At 51.0% G+C, this 26,570-nt stretch overlaps 2 protein-coding genes across 6 annotated transcripts; one reads left to right on the top strand and one right to left on the bottom strand.

Moving 5' to 3' along the window:
• Positions 1 to 2,471: 2,471 nt before the first annotated feature.
• Positions 2,472 to 18,418, top strand: ZUP1 (zinc finger containing ubiquitin peptidase 1). Of its 5 annotated transcripts, none has more exons than XM_061574924.1 (11): positions 2,472 to 4,227; positions 5,267 to 5,847; positions 6,790 to 6,922; positions 8,000 to 8,101; positions 8,828 to 8,940; positions 9,501 to 9,669; positions 10,945 to 11,142; positions 11,890 to 12,058; positions 12,633 to 12,799; positions 15,811 to 16,058; positions 16,785 to 18,418. In XM_061574924.1, the coding sequence occupies exons 2-11, from the start codon at positions 5,272 to 5,274 to the stop codon at positions 16,830 to 16,832; spliced, it is 1,923 nt and encodes a 640-aa protein (XP_061430908.1). In that variant the 5' UTR covers positions 2,472 to 4,227; positions 5,267 to 5,271; the 3' UTR covers positions 16,833 to 18,418. The 5 variants fall into 5 exon arrangements, with proteins under 5 accessions (XP_061430908.1, XP_061430909.1, XP_061430907.1 ...); XM_061574925.1 differs by having other exon boundaries at positions 9,543 to 9,669; XM_061574923.1 differs by lacking the exon at positions 16,785 to 18,418 and having other exon boundaries at positions 2,472 to 2,776; positions 3,698 to 4,227; positions 15,811 to 16,455.
• Positions 18,419 to 18,556: 138 nt separating this feature from the next.
• RWDD1 (RWD domain containing 1) lies at positions 18,557 to 25,828 on the bottom strand. The gene is made up of 7 exons (XM_061574926.1): positions 25,608 to 25,828; positions 22,470 to 22,538; positions 21,965 to 22,095; positions 21,508 to 21,651; positions 20,615 to 20,750; positions 19,353 to 19,415; positions 18,557 to 18,710 (listed from the first exon to the last, which is right to left on the bottom strand). The coding sequence occupies exons 1-7, from the start codon at positions 25,675 to 25,677 to the stop codon at positions 18,586 to 18,588; spliced, it is 738 nt and encodes a 245-aa protein (XP_061430910.1). The 5' UTR covers positions 25,678 to 25,828; the 3' UTR covers positions 18,557 to 18,585.
• Positions 25,829 to 26,570: the final 742 nt, after the last annotated feature.

The following is a 26,570-nucleotide window of genomic DNA, read 5'->3' on the forward strand; positions in this document are numbered from 1 at the left end:
ACGCCGCTCCATCTCCGCAGCTGACATTCTCTCCTTGGCCTGCGATTCCATGATGAGTCTTGTCCATCATCCCTCCGAGTGATGCTTCTCGCTTAAGCCAGATTTTTGTTTGTTAAGTCTATCGTGTCTAATTATGTTTTCTGTACTTCCGTCTATGCGTAATTTTAAGCACGTGCCCCTCCCCATGCTGCTTTGCACACTTCAGCGTGTATCCCTTTTGTCAGTGTGCACGTTTTGCATCCACGCGTAATAGCGGTCAGTAATGAAGCATCGGAAACTTCATTTTTTGAGACGCGTGGCTAAAATGTTGCATTTCGTGATCAAGTATTTTTTCAAAAGCGTCTCTATCTGCTGCTTTCTGTCCGCATCCTTAAAACCTTCACCATCCTTCATAACCATGCCAGGCAGACCTCTCCCTACCATCACCCTCCCTTGACATCCCTTCCTAACCTCCCTCTCCCTACCATCACCCTCCCTTGATATATCTTCCCCTCTCCAACACTCAAACCTCATCCCTTCTAATCTTGATTTGAAGCTTTCGTGACTGCAGGAATCCATACTCTTTGGTTCTTTCGGTAAAGTCACGTGGGTATAAAATAAAATAAATCACGACGTTTCGGGCGCAACACAAGCGTCCATCATCAGGTGGGAAAGCGTGGTCTGCTGCTGAGGCAGGCTTTTAAAAGGTTTGAAATGGGTGTAGCTCCCCATCAGCCAATAACTAATTTAAAATGTATAATTCTCGTAAAGCGCTTTGACAAAGGCGCTTCATGAAATCCGAAATAAGTTCAGGTTTTCCAACGGTACCGCAGGCTGCACAGTGTCCTGACCCTGATCTCGTCCCACCTTCAACTATGGTCCTCGGTGTGCGTTTGACGCATTTTGCAGTTGTTGTGTTCCTTCAACAAATGTGTATCTGGGTGGTGGTGGTGGTGGTGGCCACGCGTGCCTTTAATCCAGCGCCGTGGAGGCAGCGAGGGTTGGTGGAGCACGTGGGCGTCGGGGTACCATACCAGGCTCGCCAGGAGAAGGCAGTACAGCAAATTGCCGAATCGCCATCTGTTTGCATCTGTACGGGGATAGAGTGTTTCCCCCTCGCGTGCGCGGGGGTTTCTCTGGGTTTTCCGGTTTTCTCCCACTGGTATAATAAACGTACATTGGCTGAAAACTTAAATCCAAATGCAAGACCCTCCTGAAAGAGCAACATGCCTCAGTTTGGCGTCCCTGAATAAATAAGTAAATTATTATGTTTAATTACATTCAGCAGGGTAAATATTTGTGTATAATTGGAGTGTTTTTTGCAGATCCAACAGCTGCTGCGGGTAATAGGGCTGCAGAGAAGGGGAGTTCTGTAATATTTCTGTCAATAAGTGGTGATGGCATATCTGCTTGAATCACTTCCTTCTTAAAATGCATTTAATTCTCCACGAGATCTCCGAGTAAAATATGTTGTGTTTTTGTTTTACGATCTGTTTTATATAGAATTATGTGCTGCGGCCCTTTGGTTTGCGAGCACTTATTGCACCAATTTCTTCTGTGCTGGTTGTTTAATGGGCGCTGCAGTTGTGAGTTGTTAACTCCCTCGCCTGGTATACAGGAGATCGTGGGTTGGATCCCCGACCCTGACGTCTTTATATTTGGAGTTTTCGTGTTCTCCCTATGGTCGTGTGGATTTGTCTCCGTGTCTCTCCGGTTTCCCCCTCCACATTTAGAAAAACGTCCATTTAGACTTTAGAGTATTTGGCTGCTGCTATACATTCCCACGTGACGAGCCACTTCGTTGAGCTGTCATTTGTGATGGACAGGTCGCTTCTTTAACTGGAATAGCTCAGTGGGCATTGCCTGGTAAAAACAAAAAGTTTAGTTTTAGTATAAAGGAACTCAATTATGCAATCTCCATGAGGTCATTGGCGAAGGAGATTGGTCTGCACACTCACAATATTAACAACATTGTATAATTATCACCAGGCCTCGTGGTGGAATGTGCAAGTCTCCAACTGCGACCCACACACTCATCTCTCTGGCCTCTCTCTGTATGTGCTGTGAAAAAAGAGGCCGTTCGTCCGACACGTCGCCTATCATATATGGTTCTATCTCATTATTGTAACAATAACAAACCTGTCAACCCCTTATCAGTGCCCGACCTTATTAACAGACCAATTCAGAGCTTATTGCTCAACCGGTGCCCCTTTAAATCTCAACGTTCATCCCACAAAACCCCATCGCAAGGGGGAAACACAAAACATAGACACAACATCTTGTTGCTGTTGTTGTTGCTGCCCGTATTGAAACGGCTGCACGCCGCATGGACCTGGAAACTCAGTTTCCCTGCACAAGAACACGGAGTTGTGAACCCTGATGGGTTGACATGGCACGCAATGAAACCGAGGTGCCACTCACTGATGGATAAGTGGAGATCTGTTGCTCATTAGCATAATGGGCGTGGCATGTGAGTGACGTCACCTCGCGAGTTCAGTGCACCGGCACTCGCTGGTCTGCAGGTTCGTCGTCCCGTGCGTGCTCGCATTCAATACTGAACGTGAACTTCGCCATAATTAAAGTGACGGCGGTTCCCGGCCGTCGGTGGCTGCGTGTGTGGACGTCGCAGGGAGTCGTCACGAAAGTCGGAGAGGCCCGGTTACCGTGGACGGATTGAGAGCGACTCCCGCGGGGTCCCGGGGAGACCGTCCTCGACTAGTTTCCCTGCCGGGGGAGACGCCGCACGTCCCGCCGGGACTGCCTGCGCCGAAGCGTAGGCCTCACCGACACCGATTCTGTGCGTTGATTACGTTTAAAAAAAACCATTGCCGTGTTTGACTTTTAACGTCTGCTGAGTTGGTGAGAGACAAAGAGGGCTTGTTTTTGTGGGGCTGTTATTATAATGTGTTATAATGCCGAATTTCGGAGTTTCCCTGCGATAACAGCAATGCTGAGCCATGTCCCGCCTCAACGTCGCGTTCCGTTCACGACACCGATTTCAATATCGAATCTCTCGAAACGATCACTTCGCTTTTACAAACTTGCACTCTGCATTTGATGACGTTCGGTCAAGCAATCTCCACGATCCGCACGCCTGGGCAAGACCCTCAATCGGCAGTGGATTGATTCGTTTACTGCGCAACGATTAGCGCGGTTGGCAACGTACGGTGCGAAAGAAGTTCAACATACATCGGAATCTGAATACTTCTCACGGAGGAATCCGATGAGCTATGAAGCTCTTTTTTTCCCACATGTCCAGTAGATGGATACACATCATATACACGTCTCGGGAACGCGTCTGTTTTCGAATCTACGTGTTCCTCTTTATGTATCTAATATATTTACATCATATTTATCCATTTACATCCTGTAATTGACGTTATATAATCAGCATCATGTATTGAATCGTAGAATATTGCGTAGTATTGACTGTCGTGATCAAGTCTTGAGGTTCTCGTTTGTGTTTTTGAAGACCAAATTTGATGATGACAAGAACCATTACTCGCATCAGTAAATGAGGAGACACCTCATCATAACTGAGAAATCAATATTTAAACTAAGAGAACCCTCATCACAGCAAAAACAATCAAACGTGTAAATGACAGGTAACCCCATCATAACAGAGAGATCAGATCCGTAAATGATGTGAAACATCGTCATATAAGAATCATCGGATTCGAGTCAAGCAACATACCAATGGGCCTGACGACGTTTTCAGTCGGTGTTTATTAATAGAGTCCCGTACCAGTGCCGGCTGGGTCATGTAGCCCGCATGCCCAGCCGCCGCATGCCCAGCCGCCGCATGCCCAGCCGCCGCATGCCCAGCCGCCGCATGCCCAGCCGCCGCATGCCCAGCCGCCGCATGCCCAGCCGCCGCATGCCCAGCCGCCGCATGCCCAGCCGCCGCATGCCCAGCCGCCGCATGCCCAGCCGCCGCATGCCCAGCCGCCGCATGCCTAAACAGCTTTTGTTTGACCGGATCGAGGGGGCTAAACGGGCGCGGCACGGGCTAGAGAAGAGATGGAGTGATGTGGTACAGGAGGACGTGGAGCTGAGTGGACTTGCCGATGACTGGTACCAGCGGTGTCAAGATCGGCCTCAGTGGAGGAGGCTCGTGAAGGACGCTACTGCTGCTGGGCAGTGCCAGGCTAGGTGCACCGTGAGGCTACTGGGCAGTTGGAGGCAGTCGCCCTCCAACAACAACGGAGGGCGGAGGAGCGACGCTCACAACAACGAGTGGAGCGCCGGGTGACTAAAGCACAGCAAGTTGGCACAGTAGGGGGCAGAGGTGGTGCATCGGCCAGTTGTCTCAGTCAGTGGACCCGTGGCACCTGCTAGGTCTGCCCCGTAACCTCCTGCCGGCGGCGTTCAACACTTGACGTGGCCTCAACGTACACCTAGCCTGGCACAAGCGTCGTGGTGACGTCACCGCCGCTTAGTGGCGAATGGCGGTTGTTTTTGTACCAGCTGTGACATAGACCAGAAGAATGATAACGAACAGATAAAAGGAAGCGAAAGCTAAACAGTGCGAGATAATTGGCGCATTAATTTTATTTACAGAGGCAGAAAGAGGAACAGATTAGCCGAGTACAAACCCGTGTCATCTCGTTTACCCCATGCAATACTGTACAGTATCGAATCACACATGTACTGTGAGTCTGATATAAATGCACCTGTGTACATGTAGAGCGATTTTATCCACTGCTGGATGAGAGCCTCCCACGCCGTGCGGCTCGTCGGGGTAATTTGACCATACTTCACCAGACTGGTCAGTGCGGGGTGGTTGAAAATCACTTGCATATTACCGATGTGGTTAGAACTACACCGCCCTACGTTGACACGACTGCAGACTAGAATCGTCTGTGAAACACGGCGCCTTCTTTATGGCCTTGCACTTGAAGAAGAGCATGAATACCACGTGGTAAACATTTTATTTGATGGCAATGAGGATAGACGTGGGAGCATAGAAGTGCATTACAGCAATAGATTTGTTTGTGCACCGACTTCTGCTGCTCACCACGTAGCCACTGCGCCACCCCTTGAAAAATGATTAAATTTACCATCGGGGAAGGTAGCTTCATTGGCCTGGCTTTCCCAGCTTACCCTGTCGAAAAAGCCTTCTCTTTCCCAGCAAGCATGCCCTTGGCCAAACACTCCATACACTCCTGCTCTAGTCACAGTGCCATCACGAAAGTGCTTCGTTTTTGTTGTCGCTTAAGTAGACGCCCACGTTGCATTGCCTTGCCCAGCTCGCCTACCTACACCTGTTTGCTCTCCTTGCTCCCAGGGACCATGTCCTCGGACACACACTCGTGCGTCATCTGCGGCGAGGTGGGGCTGTCGGCGTCCGAGGTGCAGACGCACTTATTCATCCACGCCGAGGTCTCCCCCTCGTGCCCATTCTGCTCCCTGTCGAGCATCTCCCTCGACGAGCTCCACTACCACATCGCCGTGGCGCACGCGGAGACGAGCGCTGGCAAGCCCTCGACGTTGCCGCCACCCGCCAGTCGGGAAAACGGAGCGCGAGGTGGGGCGGATGGCAGAGAGGCTGACGATGCGCTGAGTTCGGCTCGACAGCGACCGGCACCTTCACAAGGCCCCCGGAAGAGTCGCAGTCCCAGCGGCGGCCAAAAGGCAACATCCTCGCCGGATGGTGCCGACACGACTGACGGCGCTATGCCAGTGGTCGCCGCACGAGCCACTGACTCGACCCGTCCCCGTGGGGAGAAGTACGGGAGCTTCCTGGGCAGGCTCGGGGAATCCCAGAGTGAACGGCGGCGTTTAGACGGTGGCGTCTCTGACCGTGGCTCCCAGGAGGCGGAGGTGGAGGCTCCGAGTCCCTCACGTTGCAGACAAAAAGGCGTGGAGGTGCGTTGCGGTGAGATCGTGGTTCGTGTGAAATTGTTATGGAAGTTGATGGCTTTGTTATCGACTGTTGTTTTTACGTGCGGCCTTTTTTGTCAACTCACTGCTTGATGAGGGTGTCGCCATGCCATGCGGCTCGTAATTATTTTGACCATACATCACCCGACTGGTCAGTGCAGGTTGGTGAAGGCAGGAAGCATAGACGTCAGGACAAAATACCGTTCTTCAGTGATTTTTGCTGCATTGACCTCAGCTGCTTGCAACGTAACCCCGCAGCGGCCAACAACCAATTTGGCAAATTATAAAATCACCATCAAATTACTCAACTCGCAGTTACACCCAGCAGCAATCATTGCCACCTCCTCGCAGGCCAGGTGCTGAGTCACTTTGTGCACACAGGGATAGCTGCGACTGGGGATACCCTCTCGATTGTATGAGATGTGAAGTGGATCGCTCCGAGACACCTTGCCGTATACGGCGTTTATATAAAAAAATTATTATCATTATTAATCGCCCGTTTTATGCACGGTGGTCACCCATCAAAACATTATCCAAGTTCAGCCCTGCTTAACTTTAAAGATCTGAAGAAGCCAAGCTCATTAAATGCACAGTGGTGAGATGTTAACTACCTCGCCTGGTATACAGGAGGTCGTGGGTTCGATCCTGACCCTGACGCCTGCTCTATATTTGGAGTTTGCATGTTCTCTCTGTGGTCGCGTCGATTTTTCTCCAGGTCTTCCGGTTTTGTCCCTCCATATTTATAAACACGTTTTAAGAGTATTTGGCTGCCGTAAATTTCCACACGATAAGCCACTTCATTGGGCAATCATTTGTGGCCAGGTCGCTTCTGGAAAAGATAGTATTTTGGGTGGTCTGGTCATAAGCATGCTGCATTACCATTGGGTATTGATTTTGGCAGTTGTGTCCGTGGCTGTCGTCTCGTAGGACGTACGCGTGGAGTGCCCGTTCTGCGGGCTGAAGGAGTCGGGAGAACAGCAGATCCTGCAGCATTTACAAAGTGTCCACGCAGATGCCATGGACACTCCTCAGAAGGCCGCGTCACGACCGTCAAGTCAAGGTACCGGAGGTTTAAAATGCCTATGACGCTGATGGCAGTCGTAATTAATACCAATGTGAACGTGCGACGCGCCGCACAGTATTGGCTCGCTCTCTGAGAGACGGATAGCAACTCGTAGGTGCCGGGAACCACAGACGGACAAGCAGGAAGGGCAGCCATGCGGTGAGCCGGTACCAACAAATTGCCTAAGCTCTGTGATCCTCTGTCTATCAAGGTGTTATCAGTCAATGAATAAGCATTTGTATGTGGGAGGAAATGGGAGCGGCTGGAGAAAACCCACGCGTGCGAGGGGGAACGCTATCCCAAACAGATGGAACAAGTGGAGTCCGCACTTTGCTGCCCCGCGTTTTCGCCGGCGACCCAGGGTATGGCTCCTCCTTGACCCCCAGGGGAAGAGAGTTTGTCAACGTGTGTGTGTGCGACCCACCAACCCACGAAGCCTCCACAGCGCTGGATCGTGGGCGCGTGTCACCATCGCCCGGGCTCACTGCTGCAGAACACATCGACTTGTCTGCAGCGACAGACCCCACCACTTCCCCCTGGAGAAGATTTCACTTCCTGTGTCTCGTGACATAGGAATCCATGACGCTGGAAAATGAAGCCCATGGCATGATAGGGGCGGTGACGTGGACCATTGGAAGCTCGTTTTGGAGCTCCCTGCCGAGGTTCGTAATCTGAATCCGGCAAGCTCCCCCCGGTAAACGATGCGGGGTGTAGTAACCGAAAAAATACGCGTGCATTTGCCTCACACGGTGGACGTTATAGATCCCACGACGTAGGCCATGTGTGCCGGAATCTTGGTCAAAACCTGACGAATTTTTTATATTTCTCGCAATGCCACGTCGCAACATTGTCCTCGGAGTTAGCCTTGTGCCGCACAAGGACATCTGTCACCAGGGGGTCCCTCTCAGTCAACTTAACCCCCACGATCCCTCAACAGCACGGGGAGGCCCTCCATCCAGCAGTGGATTGACAGAGGCCCGTGCAAAGAGGACGCTTATTTCCAGGGTCGGCGGAGAGTGTCTGGCGGCCGGCCATAGGGGGGTGCTTTCACAAGCGGGTGTGTTGCCTCTGTAGGTGGGGAGCGGAACATGGGCAGGGTTGCGTGTCCGGTTTGCGACACCACCCTCTGCTCGGAACGGGAGCTGCAGCTGCACGTGGAACAGCATTTCTCCGGAGGTTCGTCACCGCTTCACGGTCAGCGATTTTTAGATGCGGAATCGGTTGTCGATTCCAAAAGCTGGCGTGATAATCAATTATAATTGATCGATTTTGTAACGATCGGACCGATTGACACGCGAGAGCGCGTGCGCATGTTTCTACATGCGTGCGTCGGTGCGTGCGCGCGTATACGCCCATGTGCGACAATGCGAGCTTGTGTACGCCCATGCGTGTGGGCTTTTGCACGTGCAAACATGTGTTTGTTTGTGCATGTGCGCACATGCGTGTCTACACTACACCCCCAGAGGGTGCAGTGTAGCGGTTAGCGCTACGCTGCGCTACGGACCAGGCGACCCGAGTTCGATTCCCGCTCACAGCCAACACCGGTGACGATTATCTGAACCGGTCCTGGGCATCCCCTTGGTTGACTTGGCCTCAAATGAGTGCCCGGTGCGATGTGTACACATCGCCACTGGGGAGACAAAGGCGGCAGGGCATGGTACTGGCCACCCACCCCCTCGTGTTGCCGTGCCGGCCTTCGCAGGTACTCACCAACAGCACTTGCCCCCACAGTCTGTTGCAGGCTGCATGGGGGATCTTTGTCTTTGTGTGCGTGCGTGAAATGCGTGTTTAAACGTTCTTGTGCACTTTTGCATGCCTGTGTGAACACGTGTGTGTGTGTGTGTGCGCTTGTGTGTGTGTATATGTGCGTGTGTGTGTGCGTGCGTACGTCCCGGGATGCAGGCGAAGTTGGCGCACTGGAGGATGAACTGCTGGCCGAGGCGCTGCAGAACGAGGAAGTCGTGCGGCGCCAGGAGGAAGACCGGCGAGAGAGCGAGGAGTTCCGTCGCCTGCAGGTGGGAACGAGCGCGGGCGCCAACCGCGGAGGCAGCGCAGCACAGTGGGATATGGGAAATGAAATGATCCGAAATTTTCAAAAAGTGCAATCCATCACTCAAATCACCAAACAATTCCCAATATGCATTTTTTCTGGAGGTACAAACGAAATCCATCTGGCGACCCCAGACGCCATCATTTTGCTTTCCAAACTCAACGTTGAGCCATAAACCCGGTCCGTGGAATTCGCAAAAAGATTTGCTCAGTGAGGTGTTACTGCACCATCACTCGATTCATGAATACGATACTAGCCGTGAAGGTGGTCCCTTCTTTCTCACCTGGATATCTGCGAAACCTGGACATCTGTGGGAAAAGAGCTTTATAGCTCATCGGATTCCTGCAGTATAAATAAATATTCTAATTCCGGTCGACCCGGCCAAAGTGGGTACGTCGACCCCGGCAGTGACAAACCTAGCGAGGGGTGGGGGGGGGCAACGTGGGGCTGCGTGAGCGCGCTGTTGCCACCGCCGCCTCAACAAACCGCGCCGTTGTGCCCGCCCGCCGTCGTTCCACGCGTCAGCGCGAGCACGGCATGGACGGGCGCGGGGGCTTTGCGCGCCAGGCCCAGCGCAGCCTGCAGAGGGACATGGAGCGCGGCGCCATCTCCCCGCTGGAGCTCCACGAGCGCCGCGCGCAGCTCCTGCAGGGCCTCGCCGACGGCCGCGACGACGGCAACACGCGCACCGCCGGTGAGGGCCCGGCGACACCGCCGACGCGAAGCACGCGGCGTCCGGCGGCGGGGTAAGCCAGACAGAGGGCGACTGTGTAGCCCCTTCTTACCTGGTCAAATAGAACAAGGCACCGCGGTGGTGAGAACTACCTCGCCTGGTGTGCAGGAGGTCGTGGGTCCGATCCCGACCCTGACACCTGCTGCTGTCTATTTGGAGTTTGTGTGTGTCTCTACGTGGTCGCGTAGATTTTCCTCTGGGTACTCCAGTTTTTCCCTCCACATCACGCGTTTAGAGTATTTGGCTGCTATACATTTCCACACGATAAGCCACTTTGTTGAGCTATCATTTGTGGCCAGGTCAATTCTGAAAAAAAGCTATATCGCTCAGTTTGCCTTACCTGGTAAAATATAAATAGTATAGTACTTTTCTAATCGATTCTCATGCCCACGAACCATCGAATCGTTGGTATAATAATTGGTATATTTTTTACAGTTTATAGGCATAATGAAACCTTTCCCGTTGCGATGACGTACGTTTTTCTTCTGATTCCGTTTCCAATGACGTATGTGTACATGTACGTTATTGGAACGGAACCGATGACGTACGTGTACGTCATCAGAATGGAACTGCAAGAAAAAATTGAATATCTTTATCAGTACTGAGGTGCAGTCATCTCGGAACGGGAAAGGGTTAAACGGAAATATCACGGTCGGGTTACAGGAATGAACAACACTTGAATGATCGGGGCAGAACGAGCAAGACGGAACGACGCACGACGTTGAACACACGAGGAGGGGGGATGTTAGCCGGGCAACAATTCACCGATTTAAATGAACTCCTCCCGACGTACGGCACTCAACACGCTTGGGGGGTTCGGCATGGTGCCATCTTATTGTGCAGCTTGGAATGTATCATTAGGATAATCTATTAAATACTTCAAGCCTAGCGTTGTTAATGGGTGCACCACAGTCAGCCGATTGGCAGGTCACATGGTGGGTAATGCTTGGATGCTCCCACCTCTTCCACTACGTCCATTCAGCGTGGAAGATTAGACCAAAGTACCCCATTGAGAGGCTCGCAAGAGCTCCCTCCGGTGAAGGCTCTTCCACCAGCGATGACACGAGCACGCAATTGCAGGTCTGCAGCTACTATCGACCTTTTAAATCCTTCCCGAGTACAAGCGCATGTTAAGAATCTACGCGCACGCACGAACGCCTCTGGTCCTGTGCTAGCTGAAGCCTCTCCCTCCCCCCGCCGCCCGGCACTTGACCGCACGCTCGGCGTGGATCCCAGGCCTCACGGCGGCGCTCGCAAGGGTCTACGGCACGGGCGCGGCGGTGCGGGACGTGGCGCGCGTTTGGCTCGCTGCCGACACGAGCCACTACCGGGGCGATGGCGGCGACCGGGGCTGGGGCTGCGGCTACAGGAACCTGCAGATGCTCATGTCGAGCCTGGCGCGACTCGACCGCTTCAGCTTCCTGGGGCTGCAAGGTACAAACGAGGGCGTCTACCCCCCCCGCGCGCCCTGGAAAACTGATAGTCGAATAGTTTGTTTTATTTACAGGGTGCCCATCGCTCGAGGCGCAAGATGTGGTTTTGGGGAGAAAAAAAACGGCGACAGAATGAAATGATGTAGGCGGCGGGGGGCGTGCTATAAGGAGTGACTGTGATCGAAGGGTAATTATGGATCACGAGAGGGTTTGGGAGGGACGGGAAGGACTGGAGGAGCGAGGGGAGGGAAGAGGAAGAGAATGGGCAATGGAGAGTTAAAGTTGGGTTGCTTCCATATAATTTTTTGCCGTGCTATATATCGGAATTTAAGTGCAATGAATAAGGGTCATTGCCCGAAACGTCGCCTCGTATATTTGTCCTCTTTAGGCAATGTTTTAACAAACCTGTCACGTTGTGTGTGCTTGTGCACCACTGCCAATGCAGTATCACCAAATAATCAGGTCTCATTCGACTGATTGACTTGGTCTGTGAGAATTGTTCTTCAAATTACCGGTGAGCCGAAACAATGGTGCGTTAACGCTTGCACACGTGACGATGTAATTTGTTTGGCTACGTCGGGTGGTGGACGAGCTTACGACACATTTTTGTGTAATGTTTTATCGATTGGCCTGGATAATGTGCAGACAGAACAGAGTTCCGCTTTGTATATGCATCGTGGGTTTGTACTCAACTTCGTCCCACTGGGTTAAAGTTCATGTCGCCCCCCTCTCTGGCCTGGCTTGGCAGGCGGCGCCCGGATGCCGGGAATCCCGCGGCTGCAGGCGCTGGTGGAGGCGGCGTGGGAGCAGGGCTTCGACCCGCAGGGGGCGTCCAACTTCGCCGGGAAGCTGCGGGGCACGCGCGCCTGGATCGGCACCACGGAGCTCTACGCCCTGCTCACCTCGCAGCGAGTGCGGTGCGTGCGGTGTGACCGGCAAATACCGGTTACACCGTGTTGTTTTGTGTCGCTATGGGAGGGAACCAATGCGGAGCAGAGGGAGAGAACATACAAACTCAACACAGAACGGCGCCCAAGTTGGGAATCGAACCCGGGCGATTCTAGCCGAGGCACGAGCAGCACCGTTGCGCCAGCTTGCCGCCCTGCCGCCTTGCTTTGCCGTGTTGATTTTGGCGCCACGGTGGCGAGATGTTATCTCCCTCGCCTGGTATGCAGGAAGTCGCAAGTTCGATCCCGATCCTGACGATACCTGCTGCATATTTGGAGTTTGCATGTTCTCTCGCTCCCTGTTGTCATGTGTATTTTTCTCCGGGTCCTCCAGTTTTTCCCTCCACATCACGCTTTTCGAGTATTTGGCTGCTATAAATTTCCACATGCTGATAAGCCACTTTGTTGAGCCATCGTTTGTGATAGCCAGCTCACTTGTGAAAAAGAACTATGTAGCTCAGTGGGCCTTACCTGCTAGAATAAAACACGGTTTATAGTTTAGTTTGACAGTCTCCCATTTGCTCCACTGGTCCCGCGTGCACAGCTGTCGTGTCGTGGACTTCCACCGCGCCACGGGGGAGGGCGGCACCCACCCGCTGCTCTTCGCGTGGGTCACGGATTACTTCCGGGGCGGGGGTCATGAGCGGGTGCCCCCGCCGGCTCAGCTCGTGGTGTCCACTCGGCTGCCTCCGCTCTACCTGCAGCATCAGGGTGAGACCTGGCGCGCAACAAACATTCGCCAGCTGGTGGTGGTCATCATCATCATCATCGCCGCCGCCACTTAATTCATTCCGCGCCACCGTACCGTGCAGTACATCTTGAGGCACGAGAGCAAAGGGCTTTTTGAGATAATTACTCACTGAGTAAGTCATTGCAGACGAAATACAATGTTCGCAAACAACGCAGTATCGACAATGTAACAAATGGGAATACAAATTTAATAACAAGCTAAACTGTGCTCGGGTCTTCTCTGCATTGCCCACTTGGTACAGTTGAAGAGGAGTCGGAGACTGGTGAAGAGCTTCTTTATTCTTTAAACCACAGCCACACTCGTTCCTAAAACCAACCCCGAACACGCGTTTAACAGCCCCTCTTAAACCCTCCATCTCCGCCCTCGTTCCCAATACACGTTCCCAATACACATCTCCGTCTCGCACGCCGACGTCAGTGCCCTTTAACCCTTGACCCCCGTCTAGTGCGTGTGATTTCATGTCTGCGTGGTGCGAGTGCGTGATGGCTCGCAGATCCCCTACACCAGGGGTCTGCAACCTTTAAGACATAAAGAGCCACTTGGACCCGTTTCCGAAGGAAAAAATAAACTGGGAGCCGCAAAACCATTGCGACATTTAAAACAAATATAACACTGCATATATTGTTTCTTACCTTATTGCTATATACAGGATCGTGCAGCCAGCTGTCAATCTGAATAAAAAAAGGACTTTTTCACTTAACAATGTAAAATATATTTTTGCAAATTAATAGCTAAATTACCTGGTTAATGGGATTTTTGCTCCTGAACCTCAGTGCACAGTGTCTGCACATCAGGGCTGTAAGACGTCACCTTCATTTTCACACAGGCTTGCAAGCTGTCATCTGTGAGGCGTGATCGATGTTTGTTTTTAATATAGTTCATGTTGGAGAAGACCTGCTCACATACATATGTGGAGCCGAAGATCGACAGGACTCCAAATGCATACTTTTTCATGTTTATATAAGTGTTGGGGATGGCATTCCATGTTTCGAATACAAGTTTGTCCTGTTTGGGAAGGTTTTCAATATCACTCCATTTATGATTCTGAGCCATAATGGCCTTCTGACGGGCAACATCCTCAAGAGTAGCGGTCAAGCATTTGAACTTGGACACCCATATATCTTTGTCGGCTATATCGGCCAGTTCCATCTCAAGATCAGGTTGACTTACACCTGCAAATGCAGTCATATTCAATAGGGATGGATCGATCGCCAGGGGAGTGACAGGGAAGGATGTCGTTTTTTCCTCTCTGAACTCACAGAATCGTTTCCCAAACGAACTTTGCATTGTGGTGATTGCAGACTTGAAATATTCCAAATTTATCGTATCATGACTTTGTTTGAACTCTCTCAAAGAGGGAAAGTGAGACAGTGTACCTCTCTGTAAATCTTTGACAAACACTGTCAACTTGCGCTCGAATGCCAAAACCTCCTCCAGCATGTGCAGGGCTGTGCCTCCTTTCCCCTGAAGGGTTGTATTTAGCGTGTTTAGATGTGCTGTCATGTCTACCAAAAAATGTAATTTTTCCAGCCACTCTGGCTGTTCCAGCTCAGCAAAGGTGAGCTCTTTGCTGCCCAGGAAGGTTTTTACTTCTTCCAAACATGTGACAAAGCGTTTTAGCACCTCGCCTCTGGACAGCCACCGGACCCTTGTTGTGGAGCAGGAGGTCAGAATATATGCTTTCCACCTCATCCAATAGCAAACGGAACTGGCGGTGGTTTAAACCCTTTGCCATTATCTTATTAACAATCTGAATGACCACATCCATCACTTTTGTGCATTCCGGGGGAAATGTTTGAGCACACAATGCCTCTTGGTGCAGGATGCAATGAAATAACAGCAGCGTTCTACCCAGCGCCTTCTGCAGTAGAGCCACAAAGCCCTTCTGTGCTCCTCTCATGCTCGGTGCCCCATCAGTAGCCACTGAGACCAGGTGGTTGGTGTTTATTTTTTTAGCACTTAAAAAGTCCAGGACAGCCTTACAGATATCCTCACCCCTTGTTTGGTCTTTTAGTGGTATCAGCTCAATCAGTTCTTCCTGTGGCCCAAAAGAGTTCACATATCGGCAGAGCAGCGCTATTTGTTTAATATCACCTTTATCTTTGGACTCATCACAGGCGATGGAGTACGCCACAGCTGAATTAATGTCTTGAATTTGCTGTTTGCTAATGTTTTCTGCCATTTTTAGGGTTCTGTCTTTGACAGTCTTCGCAGAGAGAGGCATGTCTTTGATTTTCTGCACAATTTCATTCTTGTTTTTGAAGTCCATGTATAGATGTTCCGAAATATTAATGAATGCTTCTTTTATATACTCTCCATCTGTGAAGGGCTTCCCGTGCTTGACTATTTCCTGAGCGGCCACAAAACTAGCATATGTTGTGGAATTTTCAGTCTTCACCCACTTCTTGAAATTATTTTTGCTCATATTAACCTTCCTCATAAGTTCTGCAATGGCTTTTCGTCTCTCATCTCCATCTGGATATTTTTCAGCAAAGGCTGTGTGTTTATTCTGGAAATGTCTTGCAATATTCGACTTTTTGTTGTTTGCAAATTTCTCACCACATATTAAGCATACTGGTAAACCAGTCTCGTCAGTAGAGAATGCGAATGATCCTGTCATTCGCATTCGGCAACGTTATTGCCTGTCACCGGGCGGGCAGTGTGGAGCGGAGCGGCGACCTGTCAGCAGCGGCAACGCCAGAGCAGGTGTCACAGTGCGCCTCCTCCCCTCGCTAGCATCCGCCCCGGAGCCGCGGTCAAGGTTCAAAAGAGCCGCATGCGGCTCCGGAGCCGCAGGTTGCCGACCCCTGCCCTACACAGTCACCAATAATATAAACGTTGCTGATGATGCCGTTTCTGAGGTTGTTGATATCGCTGCTATTTGTCGGTGATGTTTTTGCTCAGCATTTTCACACTGCTGTGAGTGATAGCCCTCGTTAATGTCCTTGACCTTTCTGACCTCGCTGTGCAGGTCACAGCCGCACGGTGGTGGGGCTGGAGGAGAGGCGAGATGGCACTCTGTGGCTGCTAATCTTCGACCCGGCGCACAGCGCGCAGACAACGGACCAGCTACTCCGTGCCGCCACCGGTAACACCGCCGCCGCTGCCGCTGCCACCGCAGCTCTCCGCCCGTTCCGTCGGCCCGTCGGGGCTTTGCGGCACCGCCAATACCAGGTTCTGGCGGCCGAAACGACGGAGCTCACCGACGCAGAGAGAGAGGTCAGCGCGTACGAGAGTCATGGCCACACGCACACACACCTCCCCTACAGACAAGAGGGCACGGCCTCATAGGGGAGTGGGCGGTCAGAGCGGATGCCCAGGGTGCAAAGCTAGGAGGGGTGCCAAATATGCATTCGGTATAAAACCGGGGTGATAAAGCTTTACCTTATTGAGCGCCAAATAGGATTGTTTTCATATCTCTGGAGGGTAACCACACATTAACACAGGTCTCAAGTCACTTCTGTCACTGCGAGACGCCCTTGCAAACTAGAAACGGCGTTGTTGCCAGGTCGGAAATATTCCCCCCCAGCACCCGATTAGTGCGGCTCAGGTCCTCGCATGTGGTGGACAAACGTCGCTTGTGGGCTGCTCCGGAGCGTTAAGGCCTCGATTCCATCTCAAGCCGGAAGAAACGAGGCTCATCGGGCCGTAGGTTCCTCGCCCCTTCATCTTATTTTTTGTACGCGACATCAAAGCGTGAAACGTATGTTGGGTTACCTCCCTAAGCCGTTGCCATCTCTCAACAAATAACAACGCCCAGTGTTACCACCAGTGGACTATTTTCAAGGGGCGATTCGTCACTCGTCGTCGCAGTCCGGTCATAAATCACTCCACCGATTTCTCTCCATTGCCCGCACCTCTCGCTGCGCACTCCCATGCCCAGCACGTGCCAACTAACTTCTCTCTCTCTGTGCCATCGTTGTATTCTTTGTTCTCCGGACGCAGGCCCGTCGCACGGCTTCCCAGGTTTTCGTGGCCGAGAGGATTCCCTGACGCACCGTGGTTGGGGGACCGCGTGCCGGCCCGCTCCCTGCCGCCCCTACAAGCGGGGGGGGAACCCTCCAACCCTCCCGTCACTCGACACGGCCGAGAACGCCTTTGCCTCGCTTTGCTGCAACGAGTCCCAAAGTCGACGAGACAAAAATGACGATGTCAGGATTCAGGACGGCCGTGGCGTCCACAAATGCATTGTGGTTTGGAGATTTGCCGCCTTCTTTGTTTGCCAAACGTGCCTGGTGCCTTTTGTGTACGGACAGGGTGGTACAACAACGTCGTCAAGTTAAGAACCTTACAGTGGCTCGATCCATTGCCCTGCAGGCTGGGAGATTGTCGATTGAGGTTCGGCCGCCAGGCTGATGGTGACACGAGGTCGCGCTTTCTCACTTAACAGTGGGCCGGGTTAAGGCTGCCATCTTCCACTCAAACATTACAGTGAGAGCTGCAGATACTCACCAAGTCTGCCCAGGGATAGATCACAGTCTTTTTTAAAGCTTGCAATAAAGCGTTTTTATATTTTTGAAATATATGTTAAGTACGGTTGTGACTGCGCACATTGACGCCCGTGTGCCTACGCCAGGGTTCAGCCCATCTTGTTAGTGTAGCCACACCACGTGATACTCATACCCAGCCCTGAGATGAGGAAACGATTTAAAGTGGTGGATGATGTCATGTTCTGATGACCGAGTGAAGCTGGTGGTAAATGATCATGATTGACCTCCGATTATCACGGTTGGCTACGTACGGTGCAAAATTTCTACGTACATACCTACATTGTGAATGTTGTGTTGTGGGTTTACTCTCCAACACACCCGTGTGCCGTACTAGTACCGAATTGGCATGTTGTGTTTACGTGACAAACCTTACCAATTGGCTGTCGGGTGGTGGTGGCGGGTTTAACGACATTTACGCAATCTCACCCAAAAAACGGAATATGAACCTACATGATCGATTCTCCTTCCTTGTGTTTCCTCTCACTCACGTGGGCCTGACCTTCCTGCGCTGCTTCTACACTCGCTTGTCCTGGGCCATCACCTCCAACATCCAGTCCCACGCATCCCCGACACACCGCCTCGCTTCTTGGTCTACCTGTACCTTTACACCTTTTGATAATTGACGATTATGTTTCAGCGGTTTAGGGGAATTGAGACATCCCGGCGTAGACGCTTGCTTTGTCGAAATCAAATCTTTGCCGATGATGATTTGTGAATTTGGTTGGTATTTTAATTCGTGAAAGGAAGCCCGATTGCCGTCCCAGCCGAGCCGGATCTTGGCCCCGGTGAAGTCCCCCCCCATCATCATCACCGTTGAGAGACGCTGTCATCACAAACGATTCACCCCTCGAGCGTCGATGTAAAAATGTTTATTCCGGTGTTGCGTCACGCCGGTTGTCACGATGAGATGGAAGGCGTGCACACGAGCGGGTGAATCGACGAGCGAGCTTCAAAATAATTGGGCCAATAATACTTTGTCATTGTGTGCACTACTGCGCGTGTCCTACGACAGTAACAGTGCTTGGAGGATTCCACCTCCCGCGTTGTATAACAAAGGCAGGCAACGCTTCAAACGGAGCCTCGTGCATATGAAGCCGGCAGGTGAATGAAGACAAAAGAATCGACACGCTATCGTGGAGGCCTGTGGTACTCCACGGGACACGACATCGCACGCACGCAGCCAGGGTGGACAATCACGCTCCTCCGACGCGTCGCGTAGGTAGAGTAGTTTGTAGTGTACTCGAGCGTGGGGCCTCTCAGTTCTCGTCACTGTCCAGATCGGCGGGGTTAAAGGTCGGGTCATCGTCCTCATCGTCGTCTTCGTCAATGTCCAGGTCCTCCATGTCTTGAAAGAGCGACTCGTCCACCTCCACGTTGTCTCCTGCGCAGGGCGGGGGAAGGGTGCGGGATGAGGGGTGCGGGCACATGAATCCCACTGCTCACGGCTTCCAACAGAACCACAGTGACCAGTGCGGTGCCCCCCCCGCCTCCCGTGCAGCGCGGCAAGGAAGGAGATGACTTGTGGCAACACCAGAAGCCACGCACACACGCACGTGTACTATACAATGTGGATTTATATTGCATGGACATTTTCCCCACATCTCAAGGCACTGTACAGAAAGAGCAAATTTGTTTTGTAGATAAAGGGGCAGTGAAAGTATCCGTGCCTGGGTCCCCGCGTGAGTCTTTACAAAACAATGTGAATTTATGGAGCAGCGTCTGAAGATGCTGGCTGGGGGAAAGGCGGTTCCACAGAAAGCGGCCAAAACACCTCCCACGGAGCGAAGGTTGACTTTGAACTTAACATCAAGCACTGGATGCTCGCGCACAGCCCGATCTGTGCGTCTTCCCTGCACCGATTAGGACAGGTGGTCACGTACGGTGTGAAAGTAGTTTGGCATACATTCATACGTCTCGGAGTGCCAACTACCAGCGTTCCCATTTCTGCCGCACCACCCAGAGCAAATAAGTGTGTGAAATGAAAGCGAGTCCAAGGTGCTGCCAAAAGGCTCCACCCACGTACCTTCCTCCAGAAACTGCATGTCGGACGTGTCCAGGTTTCTGTCCGTCTCAAACAGCTGCTTCCCTGTGTGTTTAGAGAAAGAGAGATGGAGGTTGGCGCATGTGGGTCCATTCAACATCAGCGGTTATACTCGAGGTTTATTCTAAAGCAGGGGTGGAACCTACTTTCCATTCGTGATTATCCATCACTGCACAAGTGACTGTCCGTCACTGAAGCATATTAGCTGCACTAATCGTGCACAAGAGTAAAATATTTTCGACCCAATAACAACAACACGTGCTCAAGTCACTGCTGTGAGCACAAGGGCCCCTCTGGGCAGCTGGTCAATGCGCATGTTACTTTTCACTTTCAAAATTCATTGTGCTATACGTTGACGTTTCCATATCTGTGGTGTCTGCCTTCATCAACCAATGCTACATTCGTTTACTGAGCTAATACCAAATACAACGTGTAATTGAGTCAAAATGAACACGATCGAACAGGCAGATATATATACAGTAGACTTATACGATTTGTGGATTAACCGCGCACCTGAGATAATTACTCATGGATTTTCCCTTAAGCCCAAATTAATCATCTAAAGACAGTTATACATTGTTATTCTTGGAAATGTTTACGACAAGAAACTGCTTAAACCGAACAAATATGTGCTCCGGTTAATCTGAAATACACGTGATCGCCTCTACAGAACAACAGTTGCATATCTTTACAATAGTGGGCGGAGTTTGTTTGATGTTGATTGGCGTGGCTCTGCTATCACCCACTTAGTAGGCCGAGTCTGCTGTGTGGGAGCAGGAAAGTTATCACAGAGCACATGCGTCGATCGTTAGTATTCGATCTAAATCGTTAGTTGCGCTTACAAAAACAGAAATACCTATATTAGTGATTTTTGGGACAGATCTGCAGAAAATTAATATTTTGGATTATCTGCCATTTTTAATTCGCGGCCGTCCTCCCCGTCATTAGCACTGCTAATCGAGAGTCCACTGTATACACAACTTCTCTAATGAAGGGTCTCAGCATGACCATGTTTTTCAACTCGCAAAAATATAAAGACGTAGCAGGTGAAGGTGCAGCCCTGTGCAATTGGTTGCTAATGCCACTACTTGCAGACGGGGCAACCCCTTGAGGGAGCTCTGGAGAGAGTACCCTGCTCTGGAGGATATTTCGCCTACTCATCCACGCCAGCCAGACAGTCCTGGGAGAGATCGGAGTACCCACACGCTCCCCGGCGACATGCGACAGCCGTGTCGTGACGTTACCTGAAAGCTTCGATTTCCCAATTTGCTCTTCCTCTCGCAGTTGTTTCTTCTTTCTCATTTCCAACCTCTCTTGGTCAAACTTCGCCTTCCAGGAAAGGAAGTTTTCGATCGTGACTGGTGTGCCATGGAAGGTTACCTAGGGCAACACACCGGGTGGGCGATCACGGTATAAGATGCTGTGCTGTGACCATGTACGTATTTTTCGAGCGCTCTCTGGTGTGTGTTTTCGGGTTGTACCGCGCGTGTCCCGATGTTTTGCTCCACACGTGCTGGAGCTAAAGAACCTCACGCCACTTGGGAGTGAGATGTCGGACATCGTGCTGAATAACAAGTGCCACAACGCGAGAGCGAGGCGGCACAACGGTGGAAACCAAATTTGACATTCCACACATTACCCGCAAATTACTCATTTGGAATATAAATGGCGATCAAATGCCTCCCCAAGTTAAAAAAACTTGGCAGGACCCTCTGGAAAAAGAGTAATGATAATCAGGCTTCCCTGGGTAAACAAGCGTGATAATACTATTAGGTTATGACGAGTACACCCAAACTGCAAGCTAAACTGAAAAACTAAACCAGGGAAGGCCCACCGAGCTATGTAGCTTTTTTCAGAAATCGCCTGGCCACAAATAATAGCTCAGCGAAGTGGCTTATCACGTCCAAATTTATGGCAGCCAAATACTTGAAACACATGCCTCTAAATGTGGAGGGGAAAACCGGAGGAACCAGAGGACCCGGAGAAAAATCCACACGACCACGGGGAGAACATGCAAACTCCAAATATACAGGCGTTAGGGTCGGGATCGAACCCATGCCCCTCCTGCACACTCGGCAAGGTAATTCATATTTTTCCCCCTCTGCAACAAGTGGAATAGCTCGGCTCTCGTCCGTACCTTTTCGGCCTCCTCGGCCTCCCGCTGTTGCCGCTGCAGGTCCTCTTCTTTGACAACTTTCATCTGATCAACGAGCTCGTTGAGTCGCTCCTGTACGGCGGATGCGAAGGTGAAAATCATCGCCATGCCCAGGTTCTCCGTGGCCTTGGTATTGCACACGTGCACACGTGACACACACACACAAGCGCACCGTCAAATTTCGAGCACAGCACCCAATTTCTTGGTTGAGGCGACAAAAAAACCTCGCAAACGGTCAACTGAAGAAAAAACCATCGGCAGCACAGCTCCAACAGGCTGGCTTTGCACAGCTCAGTTGTGCAGTAAAACAAAAGAGGTAAAAGTCAATCTGTATTTCCGGGTCATCTTTGGCCCTGTTCAAGCACGGATGTGCCAGTGGACAAAGATGTGGGAGGTTCTGGGTCATAGCTGGCCCTGTTGTCAGCGCCGTGGCCCCCACCTGCTCCTCCAGCAGCCGTGTGATGTCGGCGACATCTTCGTCCATCAGGTTCTCCTGGCCGACCACCTCGAAGAGCGGAGGTTCATCGGGGTACTTCTCCACGTATGTGAACTTGAGCGTGACCTGCACATCTGCGCGACGCAGCGCAACCGACGAGATTACGCGTGGTTGGTGGCGGTTAAGTAGGGTGTTGAGATATTGGTGGTGATGGTGGTTGAGTAAGGTGTGGGAGAGGTGGTGGAGGTTGAGGATGCTATTGGGACGGTGGCAGTGGGTGGTATTGGTTGGATTGGTGATGCAGGTGGTGAGGTTGTGGTTTGGTGGTGGTGGCTGGGTGAAGTTCTGGGATGGTGGTGTCACATGGCATTAGTGACGTCACTTCGCGCGAACACATTCATTTTACAAAACGTAAATGAACGAAAATCCAAAACATAAGTCTTGAAAAAAACAAAAGATTTGAAATCCGCAACCCATCCCAAGTGCACGATGAGTAATGTGGTCATACCTTGATTGCTGTCGTCTCCGATGTCAGAAGTCAGTGTGATCGTGAAGGCTGGCGGTGCGACTGTCAACACTGCCAAAGGGTGACAAGATTTGTTAGCAGGTACAGTAAAACCTTGGATTGCGAGCACAATTCGTTCCCGAAATGTGTTTGTAATCCAAAGCACTCGTATATCAGTTGTGATCACGTGACGCTCGGCAGACAGCGTCGACAAGTGCTACTCGTATTGCAAGACCTCGCTCGTTTATCAAATTTATATTTATTTTAAATTGTTGCTCGTCTTGCAAAACACTCGCAGACCAAGTTACTCGCAATCCAAGGTTTTACTGTACCAGGGATTTTCAGAGTTTTTTTTCCGTAATTTTATTCAAATGGTGCTATTGCCATCAATTATATTCCTATTCAAATTCCTACAACGAGCTGTGCACCGCCTTTTGTCAGAGGACAGCCCTGTTAGATGATCCATATATAACCACTGTACAAGTATATCAAAGGTCATTTAAGCAGACCTCTATGTTGACACAAGAGGCACACATATTACTTGCTCTGCGACGAGTGTTCAGCGCATGTCAAGCAAACCAAACCATTTGGTTCTCAGAGCTGAACATTTTTACTTTTGTGTGTGTAACTCACTAAACTGAAACCCCGGCCCGATTTGAACCCAGGCCTTCGGTGGCACTGGCTCATTATCGACAGGGCATTATCCCCAAGTCACCCAAGCCATCTCACCAATACTCACTCAATCTCCTTGACCGTTGCGTCATACTTAAGGAGAGCACTTTACGTAACAATATGCGAACTCTGTTTAATCACCTGGATTTGAACCCAGGATTTCAACGGTGCTGGCTGAGAGTTGCCTAGCAGGGATCTCCATGCAATGAGGATCCCCAAAGAACCGGCGTTACGAGTGCCTGGCTAGGATTTCTGACAGCAGAGCCTGTTTCGACTTGCGTGCGACTACTATTAAGCCCACGCGTGCATGCATTAAATACAAACAAACTGCAACGATGCAGGCAAAGTGCTGAGATGTGCTAATTACAGTGGGCTCGATTAAAGCAATTTTGCAAATCAAGAATTCAAGCAGCCTTTCATGAGACCCAAATGAATAATTGGTCTCGCACACACCCACACATTGATGTAACGTTGAATAATAAACATAAATCGACCTCGGTGGATTATAATTTGAATAGCTTCTCACATTCAAAGAGGCATTAAAACATTTCAGTCAAATAACAGTAAGTACTATGAATGAATACGAATATAAATGTGCTCATTATGGCACTTGCCCGAACAAGAAACAGTATTCCTAACTCTGGCATCAGCTGTTTGTGAGATGAGCAATTACTCTCAAGCAAAGGTTACCAGTCCAATCTGCCGGTGTGACAGCTGCAAATCCCACCGCCACTTCTTCGCAGTTTACACAGGTACCGTATATCTATATCTAGACGGTATCGTATACAAACCGTGTCAACCCACACGGTTTACCCGTTTCCCTGTACAGGGAAATTGAGTGTTTAGGTCTACACGGCGTACAGCCACTTCAACACGGGCAACATAAAAAAAATTGTGTTTCTCCCTTGTGATGGAACTTTGTAGGATGAACGTTGAGATGTATAAGGGCACGGGGTGACCAATAAGATCCGATTGGTCTGTTTTCAGGTCGGCACTGATAAGGGGTTGACAGGTATGGGTATACCACAGTTAATTGATCGTCAGGTCACTAATGGTGGGGTAAACTGCGGGTATTCCCATCTCTTTAATTTCTGGCGTGGAAGAGTAGGCAAATACCACATAGAAGAGCTCTAGAGCTAGGAGGTTCATCTCCCAGCAGTGGTGTAAATTATTCACTCTATAGAGCGCTTTTCATCGATGATCTCAAAGCGCTGTACATGACACAGCAGCAGCAGCAGCAGCAGCAAATGAGCAAGACATTTCATGGCTGCACCTTTAAAAAATCACTCGGGGTGACAAAAAAACCCACAACAATTGTAATCCGAATCCTGATACCATTTAATTGAGTCCATTTATCTAAAACACGTTACTTTAATGGAAAATTGTTCAACCAGAAATTAAAATGACTGCATTGTTTAAACACTCTCATCACGCACAATCAAACGCACCCACCCAGGCCCTATAACGTAATTACAAGTCAAGATGACGGATTAAAGAGACAAATATATTGCAGTTGCATGCACGTGGGTCTAGGTATGGAGCCACAGACGTGCATGCAAACGAAGATAGCCCGGCCCTCGCTCAAAGCCTGGAGAGGCTCTGGGGAAGCAACACCTGTGCGTGGTCCTGCCCCCGCTCCTCCAATAATCACAGGTTGTCCACGTGCGGTGCGAAAGAAGTTCAACAAACGTCCTCTACGCGTAGCGATTTCACTCTCAGACGGCTTCGTGGATCAATGGTCAAGAGCACGGAACTGGCACCGCCACATCCTGAGTTTGAATCCGCGCAGTGGCGCGTCAGTAAGACGGGTTTTGAGCAGCTGTACAGCAAGGAGGTTGCTGTCCTAGAATTTATTAAGGAATTTTTTAGTTTTTCACTCGGATGTGTGGGTTGGGTGGTTTTTTCCAGTGAGTCAAGTTTTTTCTCTTTCTCGTGTATGCTTTGAGAGATTTAGCCAATGTCCCAATGCATGACCCTCCTGAGATAGTCTACAGACAAGCGTGGGGGAATTGTTACTCTAAGCCAGCCCGGTCGCCAATGACAGCATGCAGGGAAGAACTTGAAGCAAGTGGCACTCTGAACCAGACACGCAACCTGACAGCGCTCACACCAAAGACAGCAGACCGCTGGCTCACCGTCTCCCATACAGCCACTCGCCGAACCCTTCCGAGTGGGATTACAGAAAAGCCCCAGGGCTTGAGCCCAGCTTCTTGGCAGCGCTGGCTCAGTGAACCATGACAGAGTCGTCGTGAAACCGTGAAGACGCCCACACCCCGAGCTGTTCTAGCGCGGCACCCAAGACACGGCGCACATCGTGAACCCCGCTAAAGTTCTGACAACACCGAGGCCTCGTCGGCGAACTCGCGCAGCCTCGGTCTCGCCTGAATTCACCGCCCGTGACGGATCCGATCCCCCGGCCGTGCGGTCAGGCAAGGCGGGGGCTCGCACCTCGGCGCACCCGTAACCCACCCGAGAAGCAGTCCGGGTAGATTGACTCGAGCGCTTCCAGCTCGTTCCTCTGCTCCTCCTCGTAGTCCATCGCGGTCGACTTCGCCCGCCTAGTCCCCCATAGGCCGTACAATCGCGGCGCGTGGAAGGGGGAAGGTGGTGGTGGTGTTGGTGGTGGTAGTGGTGGTGGTGGAGAGAGCGACACGTGGAGTCGACGCGCGATTGCTCGGGTCTGGCTCGGGTCTGGCTCGCGGCGTCGCGATCGCGCGATCGGCAATCTTTAAAGGGGCCGCGTGGCGCCGTGGGACATTCGCTGTGTGCTGTCGGTAACGCGCGAGGCAAGGGCGCGCCTCGACTTACGAACATTCGACTTACGAACATTCGACTTACGAACACTCGACTTACGAACTTTCAGAGATACGAACAAACCTGGTCCGTACGTCCAGGTTGCCTGTTCGGACCGAGAGTCGTAAGTTCAACCACCGCGCAATAGATGGCGGTGGTGGCATCAACGTTTGCTGAACGTGAAGAACCAGTGGCATCTACATCTCCAGAACGTGAAGAACCAGTGGCATCTACATCTGCAGAACGTGAAGAACCAGTGGCATCTACATCTCCAGAACATGAAGAACCAGTGGCATCTACATCTCCAGAACGTGAAGAACCAGTGGCATCTACATCTGCAGAACATGAAGAACCAGTGGCATCTACATCTCCAGAACGTGAAGAACCACTGGTATCTACATCTGCAGAACATGAAGAACCAGTGGCATCTACATATACAGAACGTGAAGAACCAGTGGCATCTACATCTGCAGAACATGAAGAACCAGTGGCATCAACATCTGCAGAACGTGAAAAACCAGTGGCATCTACATCTGCAGAACGTGAAGAACCAGTGGCATCTACATCTAGAGGAGAATATACAACTGTTAAAGCAATTCCCCGTGTTTAGTGCACATGCCGTACAACACGTTTGGAATC

The sequence above is a fragment of the Lethenteron reissneri genome, chromosome 56 (genome assembly GCF_015708825.2).
Source record: "Lethenteron reissneri isolate LAM-NWPU_2019-01 chromosome 56, ASM1570882v1, whole genome shotgun sequence".
NCBI classification, from domain to species: Eukaryota; Metazoa; Chordata; class Hyperoartia; order Petromyzontiformes; family Petromyzontidae; genus Lethenteron; species Lethenteron reissneri.